The sequence below is a fragment of the Sinocyclocheilus grahami genome, unplaced genomic scaffold, assembly GCF_001515645.1.
Source record: "Sinocyclocheilus grahami isolate Dianchi unplaced genomic scaffold, SAMN03320097.WGS_v1.1 scaffold603.1, whole genome shotgun sequence".
NCBI classification, from domain to species: domain Eukaryota; kingdom Metazoa; phylum Chordata; class Actinopteri; order Cypriniformes; family Cyprinidae; genus Sinocyclocheilus; species Sinocyclocheilus grahami.
In genome coordinates, this window is record NW_015505782.1 from 319,950 (window position 1) to 337,873 (window position 17,924).

Genomic DNA, 17,924 nt, shown 5'->3' on the forward strand with positions numbered 1-17,924 from the left:
GTATATATATATATATATATATATATATATATATATATACAGTGGGTACGGAAAGTATTCAGACCCCCTTAAATTTTTCTCTTTGTTATATTGCAGCCATTTGCTAAAATCATTTAAGTTAATTTTTTTTCCTCATTAATGTACACACAGCACCCCATATTGACAGAAAAACACAGAATTGTTGACATTTTTGCAGATTTATTAAAAAAGAAAAACTGAAATATCACATGGTCCTAAGTATTCAGACCCTTTGCTCAGTATTTAGTAGAAGCACCCTTTTGATCTAATACAGCCATGGAGAGCAGCAGTGATGGTTGACTTTCTACTACTTTTTCCCATCTCCCGACTGCATCTCTGGAGCTCAGCCACAGTGATCTTTGGGTTCTTCTTTACCTCTCTCACCAAGGCTCTTCTCCCCCGATAGCTCAGTTTGGCCAGACGGCCAGCTCCAGGAAGGGTTCTGGTCATCCCAAACGTCTTCCATTTAAGGATTATGGAGGCCACTGTGCTCTTAGGAACCTTAAGTGCAGCAGAAATGTTTTTGTAACCTTGGCCAGATCTGTGCCTTGCCATAATTTTATCTCTGAGCTCTTCAGGCAGTTCCTTTGACCTCATGATTCTCATTTGCTCTGACATGCACCGTGAGCTGTAAGGTCTTATATAGACAGGTGTGTGGCTTTCCTAATCAAGTCCAATCAGTATAATCAAATACAGCTGGACTCAAATGGATTTTCTTTAAAAATCCTACAATGTGATTTTCTGGATTTTTTTTTTCATTTTGTCTCTCATAGTTGAGGTATACCTATGATGAAAATTACAGGCCTCTCTCATCTTTTTAAGTGGGAGAACTTGCACAATTGGTGGCTGACTAAATACTTTTTTGCCCCACTGTATATATATATATAATTAATTTAGATTAAAAAAAAAAAAAACATTTAGAATTTAAAGCATTTCCAATTCAGTTTGTTTGTGTGCACAGCGTTTTTTTTCCATTCTATACTACTACTGATTACTAGTAAAGCTACATTAAAAAAAATAAAAAATTTGTTGTCATGATACTAAACAACATAGTCAAGTAAGCTACTTACACTGTTCTTTACACCCAGAAAGTAATTTGATGACATGTAATGCCTGTTACTTATTAAAATGTCACCCTCAACCCTGAGTTCTGAGAGTCGGTCAGGACAAAGATTAGGACTAGTGCTGGGATTAGCTTTAATACGGCAGGATTACAGTCTCACAGAGATGAATGAAGAGCTCTGACCTCTTTATTATCATGATACTGGCCCAGCAGAGCGTACGGACAGTATGAGATGCTCATGGAGATGATGCCCATGCTGCTGATCATCACCATGGAGACGTAGACATTGGGGAAGATCGCCATGACAGCCGTACCGATGGCGAAGCCCAGAGTGCCCAGGATATAGATGACCTTTATGCTGAGGTCAAAGTTATCCAGGTACTTCTGCAGTACAGCTACATTCACAAAAGACATACAGATGAAGAATCACACTTGAACCGATCAGACAGTCGCATCTCTAGATTCAGGATACGTACCTGAACAGATGGCGGCGGTGGTGGCGTAAATCACCAGCCCCCAGCAGCCTATCTGAACCCCTCTGTGGTAGTTATGAAGGGCGGTGGAGTTCAGCGGGGCCTACAGGGACCGACATCAAGATTTAGTGTTAAAACTGGATGGCAGTAAAGCAAGAGCTGTGTAATGGATTTTAGTAATTTGCTAAATTTAACCATGTATCTTCAAAAACATGTCCGCAAACTTACTGCCAGCAATCACAAATAAGACAATTATTTGAAAAAAGATTTCTAATACCGAGTTTTCTGATTGGCTAAACCAGGGATTCCCAAACTTCTGTCAGATGAACTCCTTTGACGTAAACTATTTACTTGAAGGATTTTTAAGGTAATATTTGAGTAAGTTTTTGATCAGTTTATGTATTCCCTGGGAATCAAACCCACAACCTTGGCATTGCGATTAACACCATGCTCTACTGTTTGAGCTACAGGAATGCTTTCCTACTGTATATTTGGAATAGCTCAAACAGTAGAGCATGGCACTAGCAACGCCGTAGGTTCGATTCCCAAGTAATGCATGAACTGATCAAGTTTGTAGCTTGAACGCAATGCAAGTTGCTTTGGATGCATTAAAAAATAGCAATGCATTTTTCACCATTGGGTCATTCTTGTGGGTGAGTAAATGACAATAAAATCACAAGTTTGGAGTGAACGATTCCTTGAACTTAGCTTGCATTGTATGCATTCGGCAGACACTTTTATCTAAAGTGACTTCAATTTCATTCAAGTTGTACATTGGATCAGTTCATGCATTCTCTGAGAAACGAACCCATAGCCTTGGCATTGCTATTAGCACCATGCTCTACTGTTTGAACTACAGAACGCTTTCCTATATTTTTGTAGCTCAAATAGTAGAGCATGGCACTAGCAATGCCAAGGTTGTGGGTTTGATTCCCAAGAAATGCATGAACTGATCAAATGCATGTGTACCTTAAATGCAGTGTTGCTCTGAATGCCCTAAAAAAAGCAATGCTTCTCTCACTGTTGAGTTGCCCTCATGAGTAAATGACAATAAAATTATAATTTAGGGTGAAAGATTCCTTATGCTTGCACTGAAGTTGTACATTTGAACAGTTCATGCATTCCCTGGGAATCGAACCCACAACCTTGGCAACGCCAATGCAGCATGTTCTACTGTTTGAGCTACAGGAATTCTACATTATCATAGCCCAAATAGTAGAGCATGGAATTAGCAATGCCAAGGTTGTGGGTTCAATTCCCAGGGCCTGCATAACTTGATCAAATGTGTTAACTTGAATTCAATTTAAGTTGCTTTAGATGCATTAAAAAAAGCAATGCATCGCTCACTGTTGGGTCGCCCTCATAGATGACCTGCCCCATGAAGTCGGTGTAAAACACGGCCTCTGCGATGATGGAGAACCACGTGACCAGATGACACACGCACAGTCTGAACAGCTCTTTGGGCATCTTCAGCATGGACATCCAGAGCAGGCGGACGGTGGTCTCGGCCTCGCCCTCCTCGCTCTCCGTGTCCCCGCTGGAGTTGGTGTTCCCACTCTGGTGCCTCGCTCTCTGTCCATTCCTCTGTTTCTGCCGCTTCTCCATCTCGTAGATGTCGTTCATGCTGCGGGACGGTTTGATGAGGAACGCGGCGTTGGCGCGCCGGTAACGGTAGCGGTGGGATCCAACCCGGCCGTAGTAGGAGAAGGTGCATGACGACTGTCGGTAGAATGTGTGGCGTCTGCGGTGCATGGATGCGTTGGTGCTGGAGGGATTGATACCGGGCGGCCCGTGGCCGTTGAGGTCTGTCGTATGTCCGTTGGGCGCTTTGGATTGGTTGAGCTGACTGTTAAGCAGAGCTTCTTCTCCGTCACGTTCGGCCTGCTGCAGAAACGCAGACAGTCGGCTGAATTTTCCACGCAGGAACTCTTGACTCTCTACACTGCTGCTGCGCCGTGGCAGTGACCCGTGATAGGAAGAAATGCGATCTTGGAAGATAGACGGCTCGATTTCACGCAGAAACAGCATGTCGTGGTGGTCCAGCGTAGAGTCGGCCATCGCCAAAACTGAGTCGCTTTTACTTCGAACGATGTCCACGTCTAAAAAGTCCATGTCCAGCTCTCGCTCTGATCGCCGGTCCGCATAGAGGTCGTAATGCTCGTAGGACTCGTCTTCATGGATCATTTCGAGCTGGGGTTGGTGTGCTGCGATTTTAACACTGGATTCGGTTTCTGCCTCTTCATCCAGACGGTCCTGTTGAGGGCTGAACTGCTGCTCCTCGATGCTGAACAGGTGCAGAGCCACGGAAACCGTGAACAGAACCGCGGCAAACAGGAACAGAATTTGCTCTTGAGACTTGAAGGTTCGACCCAAGAATGTGTGCGTCCAGTCAAGACCACCGAGGGCGTAACCAACCGCCCCTCCGAGCCCTTAAACACAACATACACAGTTTAGCACTCATTCTATATGGACATCTATACAATAATAAAGCTTTTGGCTTTTTGACAAGCAATTTTAAAGGCAAAGTGTAAAAAATTATTTTCTTATTTAGTGTTTTTGTCTTATTTTCCATTAATCCATAATAAAAAAATTATACAAATATTATTGAATTTTAAACTTAAGATGCATTGACTTGTGAAGGAAAATTACTATACTATAATATTTTATGTCACTGATAAAAATGATTTTTATTTTTATAAAAATGATTTAATAATTTTATATTTTTATTCAGAAAATTATTTAGCTTGAAACAAGAAAGATATCTGTCAATGAGTAAGTACAAAAATATTTAATACCCCATGACATTTTTTGTCTAGTTTTAAGTATAAACTTAAATAAAAAACAAATAAATAACAGAAAAAAGTCATTTAGCTTCTCATGGTAATGTATATTGATTTAAGATTATTTAGATATTTGTACTCCAAATTACACTGCAAAAAATATATTTATTCTGGAAAATAGGGAAAAAAATACTAGATAGGAAATCTTAAATTATAAAACAAGAGCAAAATCTGTCAATGAGGTAAGAAAAATGAACTTTTCCCTTTGAATTAAGCTTATTATCTGAATTAAGCATAAACTTACTTAATTTTAATTTCAGAAAAGCATTTTTAAAAAAGCATATTGGCTTAAGTAAATGTACAAATATCTAACATTCTTAAATCAATATACATCAAAATAGTCTGCAGAAATGTTTTCTTATCTAGTATTTTGCTTCCTATTTTCCAGCATAAATATCTAAACATTCTAAGGTCAATATACTGTACATTTGCCTTGGAAATAAATTACTTGGAATCTATCAAAATTACTTGAGTTTACGACTAAAACAAAAAAATGGGCTAAGGGCTAAGAAAAAAGTCACTTTGCATCAAGTAAATATATCTTGATTTAAAAACATATAGATGTACAGTAAAAAAAAGACAATTTATCTTTTTAATAAATAATTTTTGGCCTGAATTGAGTCATAGGCTGTAGCTGACAGTCACATAAATAACTGCAAAATGAGATCAAACACAAAATAGAGTGCCAACTGCATTTATCAGCAGTGTGAATGTGGCTTATGACTCATGCCAATCAGTTCTTCAAGCTTTTCATGTTGTGATGTATGACTGAAACAAGGCTGCACCTGCAGAGAAGGCGTGGATGTTGAGGGCCATGTCCTGTTCCTCAGTGTCGGCCACGTCCAGCAGATACGCTCGTATGGGACCCTCCGTCGCATCCGCACAGAAATCCAGCACCACCACCCCCAAAACCGTCATCACGATTCCTATCGGCTGGTTATTTGGCACGTCTCCCATAGCAAGACCTGAGACAGACAGACACAAACAGGTTACGTTATGAAAAAAAAAATCTATAGAATTTTTCAGAATCAGTGCGTGTGTGTGTGTGTGTGTGTGTGTGTGTGTGTGTGTGTGTGTGTGTGTAATAATAAAAACTGAAATAATTTTAATTATTCAGATCACTAAAACGGTAATTAAAGCTATACGTAAATATATATATATAAAAAAACGTATACATTTTGTTTAAAGTACCTAACAAAACTAAAAAACAAAACTTACTAAAACAAACTAAAAACTTTAAAACTGAAAATTTAAAAGCTTCAAAATTAAAAATATCAATAAATACTATAATATTTTATAAATAATCCTAAAATAATTGTTCTAAAAGGATTTAAATTTGTTAAATGTAGCTGCATTTAAATGATGACAGAAAGCATTTTCAAAATTGCCAACATAAACAAATATTGTATATATATATAACAAATATTCATATTGATGAAGATCTACACAGTAAACATATTATAAATAAAAGTCCTTTTCAAACAATTGCATTTTCTTTGTTAAAGTTTTGGATAAAAAAAAACAACAATTATATAATGTGTCTGAAACATGTAAAATATATTAATATTCATACAAAAGATTATTTTGAAAACACAGCACAAAATTTTTTATGAAATGTTACTTCTATAATCCCGTCATGCAGAAATGACATTTTTATAGGTCAAAGGTCAAAAGTCATCAGAAATAAATAGAAACTGATGTGAAGATGAAGTTTATCACGTTAGTTGTTTGAAAGCACACACACACACACACAAAGTGGTCAATGCACTGAATGATGGGAGTTCTGCAAAGGCTAAAATATCAACAATCAATGCTAACATACAGCAGATTACACGTCAGCGCTCACTGCTTGTGTGTTCCGGAGTGCACATTTACCATTCATCAATATTTCATACAGACTTTCAGCATATATGCGACACACAGGCCTCTGGGAACTCAAACATCCCATAATGCATACAGTATGTGTCCTGACCTTGATCTGCTGCATTGTCATCCCATGAGCCATTGTACTGTACGTGTGTGTGTGTGTGTGTGAGTGTGAGTGTGAGTGTGAGTGTGAGTGTGTGTGTGAGTGTGAGTGTGTGTGTGTGTGTGTGTGTGTGTGAGTAAACGCAGACATGTATTGATTGTTCAGGCTTATTTTAGAGCTTTTCCAGGGTTTCAGTAGCATTTGTGCTTCTACAGCCTAAGCTCACGGGGAAAACATGTTTAATGTGTGTCATTTCTGGTGTTTGCTACTTCTCACAATGATCTGAATAAACCCCTAACCCAAAATCTCAAACTTTAGATTCATTCATAAATGACTCCTCACTGAGGACAGATGTGCTGTTACTTGTGATTGATTTTTGCCTGGTGAAGTATAAAATTGGGAAAAGAATCCCATAGACTTACATTGAAGAAAGGACCTGATAGTAACTTGGGGTGACATACACAATATTAGCATCATGGTACTGCAACAGTAAAATAAAAAAATAAAATAAAAATAAAAATATATATAAATAAATATATAATAAAAAAATGAAACAACATCCTGGCAAAATCCACAACATACTACCATCACAAATAAAATAAAATAAAGCATTTTATAAAAAAAATTAAATGCATCTAAAATATTTTTAAATGCAAAATAAATTAAAGTAAAATATAAAAAATAAAATTAAAATATATAATTTAAAAAATGGCAACATCCACAACATACTAGCATGTGCACCACTACAAGAAAGCAGCATGAAATAAAGTAAAAAAAGTGTTTTAAATACAAATAAAATAATAAAATGGATCTAAAATCTTTATTGATTGCTAAAATAAAATTAAATAAAATATTTAAAAATAATAAAATTAAACATTATAAATATAATAAAATCAAAATCTCAGAAAAAAAAACTCTTAGAACACCATATAAACTACTTAGCAACACCCTGGCAACATCCATAACATACTAACATCATGATGGTATACCACTACAAGAAGTAAAGTCAAGTCAAGTCAAGTCAAGTCTTTCTTAAATGAGAATAAAATAAAATATATATATAAAAAAAACGTGTAAAATATAATATAATAAAAAGAAAACTTTTAGAACACCATAGAAACTGCTTTGGCAACATCCACAACATACCAGCATCATGGTGGTGCACCACAAAAATAAAAAAAACTAATAATAATAATAAAACAAAATAATAAAATAAATCTTTCTAAAATCGGTTTTAAATGCAAATGTATTGATGCAGTATTTTTCAACACTGTTCTAATATTTAGTGTATAAATCTGTAAAACAGACACAGAGGGCGGAAGCTAGTTGTAGACTCATAGCTCTGTGTCGTCAATAATCAGTGGCAAATTCTTTAAATATGTAAACGTACTTACAGACTGTGAGTCAGCATTATTTGTTAGAACACCGGCATTGTAGTCTACTCTCCCAGGATCAGGAAACAGTCCTCCATAAAATGTGCTGCACACATCTGAATATTTGGGTTGAAGTGTTCTGGAACAGTGTTGTAAATATAACTTAACCACTGATTTCTAGTCGTGTCCTCTTTTGGAAGACCAAACAAAGTAGTTTCGCTTTCACAACGAAACACAGCGTCTTCACGACATGGCGGCGGCAGCAACAAAACTACAGTGAGAATAAAAGTTACGCCTTCTTTCTTTACGTGAACATTTGGGCGGCGTTATGCAAATCTTCCCACACAGTGACGTAGACGTGTGGGGGCGTGTTTAAACGAGGCGTTTTAGGAGGGCGTGGACGAGTCTTAACTTTTAAGAATATCTCTTTGGATTTGAGACTTTAGTCTTTGCAACTTTACAGATCTTCTTTATGCACCAAGAGCTTGTAACACTCCAAAGAGAAAGGAACAATTGAAATCGCATCATATGACCCCTTTAATATAAGACATCTTTATGAAGATTCTGGCCTTATTAATGCTGTTTTTTGAGATGGTGTTCAGGCAGGTGAAATGTGGAAGATGCAGGTGTTGAAATGTTTTAAAGGAGGCGTTTTAACATAACATAACGTGCACTGATGAATCATTCTAAACTAGGACCATGTATTAAGAAAGTAAATGGTGATTTTGATTTCATGTTGACTCTAAAGCGACAGACAGATGAGAAATTATTATTTTTTAAGAATAATATGCACCTATGAATTGTTCACTTTAAGACCAGTAACATGCCTTGAGACAGTAAACAGTCATTTGGATGTCATGTTGAGGTTGTCTGAGAGCTGCTCACCTATCAGCGAGCCGTTGAGGAAGAGCGCGACGCCCAGCAGGACGCCCACACACAGCGCCAGGATGAAGGGCCGTCTGCGGCCCCAGCGCAGCGTGCAGCGGTCACTGGCCGAGCCGATCAGAGGCGTGAAGATCAGACCCAGGATGGGGCTCAGGAACCACGTCAGGCTGTAGTATTGCTCTGGAAGACCTGAGAACCGCACACACACACGGGTATGATGTCACTTCCTGCACACGTCTTCAGTCAAAGTGCTGCTCCAAAAGCAGTTTGGGGTTGCATTACATACATTCATTGCTTTCATAAACGAGCATTAACAGTAATATGATTAAAGACCCATTACAGATCCATTAAAACCCATTTACAAAACCAGTTTAATCATTAAAATGTAAAAAAAAAAAACCCTGATACTCAGTCTAAGCAGATCAATGATGATAATACGAATGCTATCGCTAACATTATCTGATATTCAACATCCTCATCAAAATATCACATCTCTACTTCACTGAATTTTTTTTTATTTAGGCCTAAATTTAAGATTTATGTGTTTGAATCTCACACACACACAAAATATTTATTAAAAACATAAATACTTAGGGGGAAAAAGTAAAAAAAAAATTCAGCCTTCATTTAAGATTTATATGTTTGAATTATTTGAAAAATATTATATTTATTATTATATTTGAAAAATAGATTTTTTTATTGGGGGGTGGGGGGGATGGATTTGTATTTCACTTAAAAATATTTATAAAAAAGTAAAAGTATTTTGAAAAAATATTTAGGTCTAAACTGAATTCTGTATTTGAATTTCACTCAATTTTTTTTTTTAGAAAAATATAGAAATTGAATTTTTTTTTTTTTAAAAACATACACCTAAATACACCTAAATTAAAGATTTTTCTTTTGCATATAATTTTTTTATTCCCCCCCCCCCCAATTTTCACACAGTTACATTACACAGTTTTAACCTAACTAATAATAATAATAATAATGATTATTATTAAACTTAATATAATGCATATTTTTCGATCATACATAAATCATACAGATTTTCTGTAATAGAACTAATAAACTGAATGCGTTTTAAATACACAATCAAGTTTATATATTAAACATTCAGAAATCCAACTAGTCATATTTTAACCATGTTCATACATTTACCTTAAAATGACCAGATTTATGCTGATTCTGAGACATTTGAATAAATGCATTTTGAAAATATGATTATTTAAATAAAATCAAATTGATGCAAAATAGCTAATAAACTATATACCATGATTTTTTTTTTGAGTGCAGAAATCTGACAAATCTAGATGCATGTATGACTGACAAACATGCATTAAATTAACCTTATTAGTTAAAGTTAAAACTTATATTAATCCAAATGGATGGAAATTGTGTATGCAATTCAAGCACATACATCTAGGCCTAAGTATTTTTGAGTCTTTTTATCTAGCTCACAGTTGCCCCTGATTGCAGTAGGTTTTGGTGTTCGAGTTTCAGGTCAGGACGGCTGACGTCGGTCACAGCCGGCACTCAAAAATATGATCTTATGACCGGATTCAATAAGAAAATAGGATCAGACTACAAAGCAGATTGTTTGTGAGAGTAACAGGCTTATTGAAATAACTCACTCTCACATGATTCGAATCATAAATTAGGCTGCTGTGGAAATCATTATTGGGCAAGTAATCCTCTAAAAGCCTTGCAAACGTCCAGCTTACCAATACACACTACACCTTCATTGTTCCCGGAGCCGAGTCTGGTCTACAAACACTTTCCCTACATCAGCTGCTGCATGATGATTCAGGAAACATTCACGGTCAGGAACAAAACACTTCACAACAACACCAACAAACTTCAAAGTGCACTGGAAAACATCTCTTCCGTAAGAGGCTCCTCTGTTTTTATTTTAGTTAGATGTATCATAACATGAGCTTACGTTGAATTAATTTGACTGTAAACACCCCATCAAATTTTTCCGCTTACGAATTTATAGAAATAATTTTATTCAAGTGAAGTACTTGGCAAAAGGATGTTATTTAGTTTTTTCCCGCTAGAAACAGAGAGGAGACTAGAGTATAATAGAATAAAATACATTTAGGCAAGTCCTCACAGAAAAGATGGGTAAAAGAAAAAATTCATTCTAGAAAAACAAACAAACAAACAAAATAGAAATAAAAAAATTATAAAACAAAAATATTCAGTGCTCATAGAAAATGAGTAAAAGAAAATAAATTCTAAAAAAAAAAAAAAAAAGTAATTTATTCCTGTGATGGCAAAGCTGCTTTTTCAAAATATTTGATCCAAATGGACATTGTTACCCAGTAGATTAAAAATCTCAATGCAATAACAAAGGAAAAAGATCTATAATTAATGAGCGCTAATGGATGATAATAAATTGCTGAATCAGTGTTTTGAATTATTTGATTCACATCTTACTAATTGGCATTTCCAATCTCATATATTTTGCTTTTCAGAGATTATAAGGATGTGGAAGCTGCCTTAAATGCAATGAAGAATGTGGCTCGACTGATCAATGAGAGAAAGAGGCGTCTGGAGAATATCGACAAAATTGCTCAGTGGCAAAGCTCCATAGAAGACTGGGAGGTAAATTACATGAGCATCTTGGATAATATTCACACACTGATTCACTCCAGAACTGTGTGGTCTCACAGGCTCTTTTCCCCTTCATTAGGGTGAAGACATCTTGAGCAGGAGCTCTGATCTGATTTTCTCAGGAGACCTGACCAAGATCTCCCAGCCACAGGGCAAAGGCCAGCAGCGAATGTTCTTTCTCTTTGACCACCAACTGGTTTTCTGTAAGAAGGTCAGTCGCTTACCATGCCAGTGAGAGCAGAATTACTGTCATTTATGGCAGATGGTTTTTATGTGAGTTAAAGTAGTTATTTTATATGATTGTTCTACTTGCTTGGCACCACAGGATCTGCTTCGGAGGGACATCCTGTACTACAAGGGTCGGTTAGACATGGATCAGATGCAAGTGGTATTTTTTTTTTTTGAAAAACATACACCTAAATTCAAGATTTATCTATTGCATATCATTTTTTTATTCCCCCCCCCCCAATTTTCACACAGTTACATTACACAGTTTTAACCTAACTAATAATAATAATAATAATGATTATTATTAAACTTAATATAATGCATATTTGTCGATCATACATAAATCATACAGATTTTCTGTAATAGAACTAATAAACTGAATGCGTTTTAAATACACAATCAAGTTTATATATTTAACATTCAGAAATCCAATTAGTTTCAACTAGTCATATTTTAACCATGTTCATACATTTACCTTAAAATGACCAGATTCATGCTGATTCTGAGACATTTGAATAAATGCTTTTTGAAAATATGATTATTTAAATAAAATCAAATTGATGCAAAATAGCTAATAAACTATATACCATGATTTTTTTTTTTTGAGTGCAGAAATCTGACCTGTTTAATAGATGCATGTATGACTGACAAACATGCATTAAATTAACCTTATTAGTTAAAGTTAAAACTTATATTAATCCAAATGGATGGAAATTGTGTATGCAATTCAAGCACATACATCTAGGCCTAAGTATTTTTGAGTCTTTTTATCTAGCTCACAGTTGCCCCTGATTGCAGTAGGTTTTGGTGTTCGAGTTTCAGGTCAGGACGGCTGACGTCGGTCACAGCCGGCACTCAAAAATATGATCTTATGACCGGATTCAATAAGAAAATAGGATCAGACTACAAAGCAGATTGTTTGTGAGAGTAACAGGCTTATTGAAATAACTCACTCTCACATGATTCGAATCATAAATTAGGCTGCTGTGGAAATCATTATTGGGCAAGTAATCCTCTAAAAGCCTTGCAAACGTCCAGCTTACCAATACACACTACACCTTCATTGTTCCCGGAGCCGAGTCTGGTCTACAAACACTTTCCCTACATCAGCTGCTGCATGATGATTCAGGAAACATTCACGGTCAGGAACAAAACACTTCACAACAACACCAACAAACTTCAAAGTGCACTGGAAAACATCTCTTCCGTAAGAGGCTCCTCTGTTTTTATTTTAGTTAGATGTATCATAACATGAGCTTACGTTGAATTAATTTGACTGTAAACACCCCATCAAATTTTTCCGCTTACGAATTTATAGAAATAATTTTATTCAAGTGAAGTACTTGGCAAAAGGATGTTATTTAGTTTTTTCCCGCTAGAAACAGAGAGGAGACTAGAGTATAATAGAATAAAATACATTTAGGCAAGTCCTCACAGAAAAGATGGGTAAAAGAAAAAATAAATTCTAGAAAAACAAACAAACAAACAAAATAGAAATAAAAAAATTATAAAACAAAAATATTCAGTGCTCATAGAAAATGAGTAAAAGAAAATAAATTCTAAAAAAAAAAAAAAAAGGATTAAAATGGAAAATAAAATAAACTATAAATGAAAAATATTACTCATCATCATAACCGCATCAGAACGCCTCATGCAGACGACACTGATCATGTGGAGACGGGCACTGCAACAATAATTCACACGCAGAGAGGCAGAAGACTCTCACAGGAATCAGCTCTATCTTTAGTATGTGACTCCTCAACGCTTCACGTAACAGACCGGACAGTCTCTGTGTGACCGCTGACCAGAGAGTGTGTGTGTGTGATAATCCTATTATAACCCTGGACACACACACACACACACACACACACTCTCTGGTCAGCGGTCACACAGAGACTGTCCGGTCTGTTACGTGAAGCGTTGAGGAGTCGGGTTCGGCGCTGAGATACAGGACTCCAGAGGAGAACATTCCTGAAGTTAAGCAAGAGACGTCCTGATCAGCCGTTCAGACCGAGACCAAAGACTCGAACGCACACACAACACAACACATGTACTTGAGGCAAAGTCACATTACTCAGCTGGAATGAATCGCTTTGACATGTTAACTAGGAGTTAACCAGGTAACTTGGCAAGATTCCAGTCAGACAAATAAAAAAATATATAAAAAATAAATAAAATGAAAGATTCAGTGCTTACAGAAAACACAAATAAAGGAAAAATAAATATAAAATTTATAAATTGTATACAATTATTTAATAATAATAATAATGTTATTATTTGTAATTAATTATTATTTATATAAATTATATACATTTACTTAAGAATTTATAAAATAAATAATTAAAAATAAATACATTAATAAATAAACAAATAAATAATCAAATAAAAGCTTGTCATAATATTGAAAGAATCATAATAATATTAAAACCGTATCACTCACTATTATCAAATAATATTTATTAAAATATTTTAGTGTGAACAGGACACTACTATGAAAAATAAATATACAGTGTATTTATAATATAAATAATATATGCAAAATAATATAATATGTGCAATATAAATAAACAAATATATTTATTTAAAATTAATAAATATATATTAAATAAGATTTTTCTTTATATATTTAAATATTATTTTTTTATTATTTGAAAAGGAACTATGGTGAAATTACATTATAAATAGAATTTTGTATATATGTAAATATTTATCTTTAAAGATTTAAAAAATAATTATGAGGAAATTGCATTATAAATACAAAAATAATACAAAAATAATAACCATATAACATGTACACCCATATAAAATGTATGAATATCTTCAGAATATTATTATAGATAAATATTTAAATAATAAATATATTATAACATTACATTATAAATAAAAATAAAATCAATATTTAAATAAACATACATATGTATATATTCATATAAAATGTATACATTTAAATGTACACCCATATAAAATGTATCTTCAGAATATTATTATAGATAAATATTTAAATAATAAATATATTATAACATTACATTATAAATAAAAATAAAATCAATATTTAAATAAACATACATATGTATATATTCATATAAAATGTATACATTTAAATTTGAACTAATATGAATTATTAATACATGTTTCAATAAGAAACATAAGAACATAATATGTTAAAATTACGTAATAAAATAAATATAAAATAAATATAAAATAATAAACCTTTATTATAAATAATAATAAATATAAAATGAAAGGATGATTTTAATATGACCATATTATTAAATAACATTAACTGTGCACAGTAAACATACCTGCAGCTACTTTTGAAAACAAGTAGTATGCAGTTTGTCACTCTGAAGCTTTCCATTGGACAAATACAAATAATAATTAAAAAAATTCTCACAATTCTTTGTAGAAAAACTACTAGAGTCTAGAGTCCTGAGAAGAGAGCCTTAGAGTCGGGACTGGATCATTGGAAAACCGGGCCGCAGTGCCACCAGTCCGCTTCCTCTTCCTCCGGTTTATTGAGCTGTTTTTATATATTTAGTCTTTGCAGTTAAACACACAAACACCGAGACACTGAGGCCCAAACAAAAGATCTGAATCAGATGGTAAGCAAGTTATTTGTTCCTTGAAAAATATGCGGAGTAAACATGCAAACAGGAAGCTTGAGAGATTTCAGCAAATAATCACAGGAGACTTTGTGTTTCCCACCAGGTCAAAAATGGTGAACAATACTGAGAGCAGAATGAGTCAAACCAGAGGAAGCATTTCTAGAAGAGAGAAACACACAAATCACAAACCAACAAGAACCAGCATCCAAAACAACACACTCTCGGGAACATGGTACCTGGTTTTTGGAGGTCAAGGGTCAAAACCAGGTATTAATACATTTATAATTAATATTCAGAAAAACATAATACAATTACTTTATAAATAAAAAATGAAATAAAACAGTCAACATACATGTAAACATATATAATATTAAATTAATATATGATTTATTAATAAATATTTAACTAAGATATATACAGTATATACTGTATATATAATAGTTACATTATAAATAAATAAAAAATATGTAATAAACACACATATCTATAATATAAAATATTAATAATTAATTTAAATTCTAAGTGTATTTTTACAAGTTTTTAAATAAAAATACAATTACATTATAAATTATTATATTGTAAATATACATTATAGATAATTATAAAAAATTACATTATAAATAAAAATTTAAATATCACAATAAACATACAGTATATGTACATATGCTAATTACATTTAATTATATTAATAACATTTAATGATAAATATTTAAGAAATATGTATGATTAAAAATACATAAATAAAATGCAAATAATATATAAAGAATACTAATAAGAAATATATACTAATATTAATTATTAATAAATGTTTAGATTAATTTATTTTAAATAAGACATGATAAAATTACATAATAAATAAAAAAATTAAATTACAATAATAAACATTATATTTATTATATAATAAATATTTCAACAATGAACTAACTATACACAGTATGTTCTAGCTTATTACTTAGAATAAATATATATCCTGTGTCGTATAAAAAAAAATGTAGCACATGCATAAAATCTATTTGCAAATAAAAATCAAGGAAAGTAAGGAATGCTTTGTATTATATTTTAAATACATATACAGTGGTGTGAAAAAGTGTTGGCCCCCTTCCTGATTTCTTATTTTTTTGCATGTTTGTCACACTTTAATGTTTCACACCACTATATTATATATTACAATGTTTTATAATTCATTCAAATTAATTAAACTCTTTTAAATAGACTGCAGTAATTACTATTTTGTCACACATTATTTTGTTTAGTTCAGAATCGTGGGAGAATCATGATCTCTATTTGAGTAAAAAAAATAATCTCAATTTATCCAGAATCGTGCAGCTCTACTTTGTAGTGACCATGTGGGTAATATGCAGGTATCAGGTGCTCTGACAACCTCTGCACACACACACACACACACACACAGACAAAAACACAGACATACACACACAGACAAAAACACAGACACAGACACACACACACAGACAAAAACACAGACACAGACAGACACACACACACAGACAAAAATATACATGCACACACACACACACACACAGAGAGAGAGAGAGAGAGAGAGAGTCAACATAAGGTCATTGGCCACATGGGTCCCACCAATGAACCCTAAGACTAACAAAACCATCATTAGTCAGCCATCACCACTGCAGTCACTACAACAGCCTGTTCCTATGAAAACAAGAAGCCTGCCAGTACAGCGCTCACTGCTGCCCGAGACAAACCAGAGAAATCTGTAGTGAGAGTGACAGGAAGAGGAAGAGGAAGGTCAGGAAGGTGAAACTGCCTAGAAATGGACAAATGGCAAAGCAATGCCAGGAAACAGGTGCGGTGCTCTCTCTGTGTGTCAGGTGCACAGCGGCCTACAGCCAGAACACAGTTCCCCAAAACCTTCATCATCAATGCACATTATCAGTCATCATTTTATTGCACTATATTTTATGTATAATCATTTTCTATTCTTAACGGTTTTAAATTAATTTTACATTTTTTTTAAATCAATTTTTAAATCATTTTCAAAGTTTTTAAATTCCTTGTTTTATTGTTGTGATTATTTTTTTTATTATTATTGTTTTCTTTTCTTTTATGTAAAGCACTTTGAATTACCATTGTGTATGAAATGTGCTATATAAATAAACTTGCATTGCCTTGCACCGAATATAAGGGCTGCAACAAATGATTATTTTGATAATCAATTTAACTTAACATTATTAGAACGATCAATCGAGTAATCGTCTTTTATTAAACCCAATAATCAGTAGACTTCTATCGAATGTTCAGCTTTTGCAATTCGTCAACATAGTTATAAATATTCTATACATATTCATACACATATAAAGCCACTTTACAGCAGAATGTAAAAATTGTAATTCTAACGGAAAGCAACACTGACACTGTTTTTTTTATTGTTAATACTGTAAAGCTGCTTGCGTTAAAGCAGTCTGTTTTTACAGTGTTATATACTGTAAATAAACGTGACGTGACTTACTGGAGTGGCAACTGCAGAACTTGTGCAAACATCCACATTGCTACGATCAGATGCTTTCTTAACTGCTGTTTTCTCACCGCTGTTGCGTGTTCATTTCGTTATTGAGAGAAATGTTCGCAGCATACATCACAGATTCATCTAAACGCCGCTCTCAGCAGCATCGGGATGTTCGCGAGAACTAGATCCGAGTCAGTAAAATCACTATTGGAGTGCATGCAGGAGAGCTGAATTACGCTGTTGCTCTACAGCGCCACACTGGTCAAACAGTGTTATTGCAGGCTCTTACATGGTCATATGAGAGCAAACGACTATTCGACAACACAAATATTTGTTGACATTTTTTTTTTTATCATCAACTTTGTTGAAAAG

The 17,924-nt window shown here is 33.9% G+C and overlaps 1 protein-coding gene across 2 annotated transcripts in view; it reads right to left on the reverse strand.

The window, feature by feature from the left end:
• LOC107557462 (solute carrier family 45 member 4-like) overlaps positions 1-17,924 on the reverse strand; it is a 53,236-nt gene that overhangs the window by 1,796 nt on the left and 33,516 nt on the right. For both annotated transcript variants that reach the window (XM_016240884.1, XM_016240885.1), the window contains exons 3-7: positions 8,622-8,810; positions 5,180-5,359; positions 2,902-3,983; positions 1,558-1,657; positions 1,265-1,476 (exon numbers count right to left, since the gene is read on the reverse strand). In XM_016240884.1, the coding sequence (XP_016096370.1) occupies positions 1,265-1,476; positions 1,558-1,657; positions 2,902-3,983; positions 5,180-5,359; positions 8,622-8,810 (1,763 nt within the window). The remainder of the gene's footprint in view (positions 1-1,264; positions 1,477-1,557; positions 1,658-2,901; positions 3,984-5,179; positions 5,360-8,621; positions 8,811-17,924) is intronic.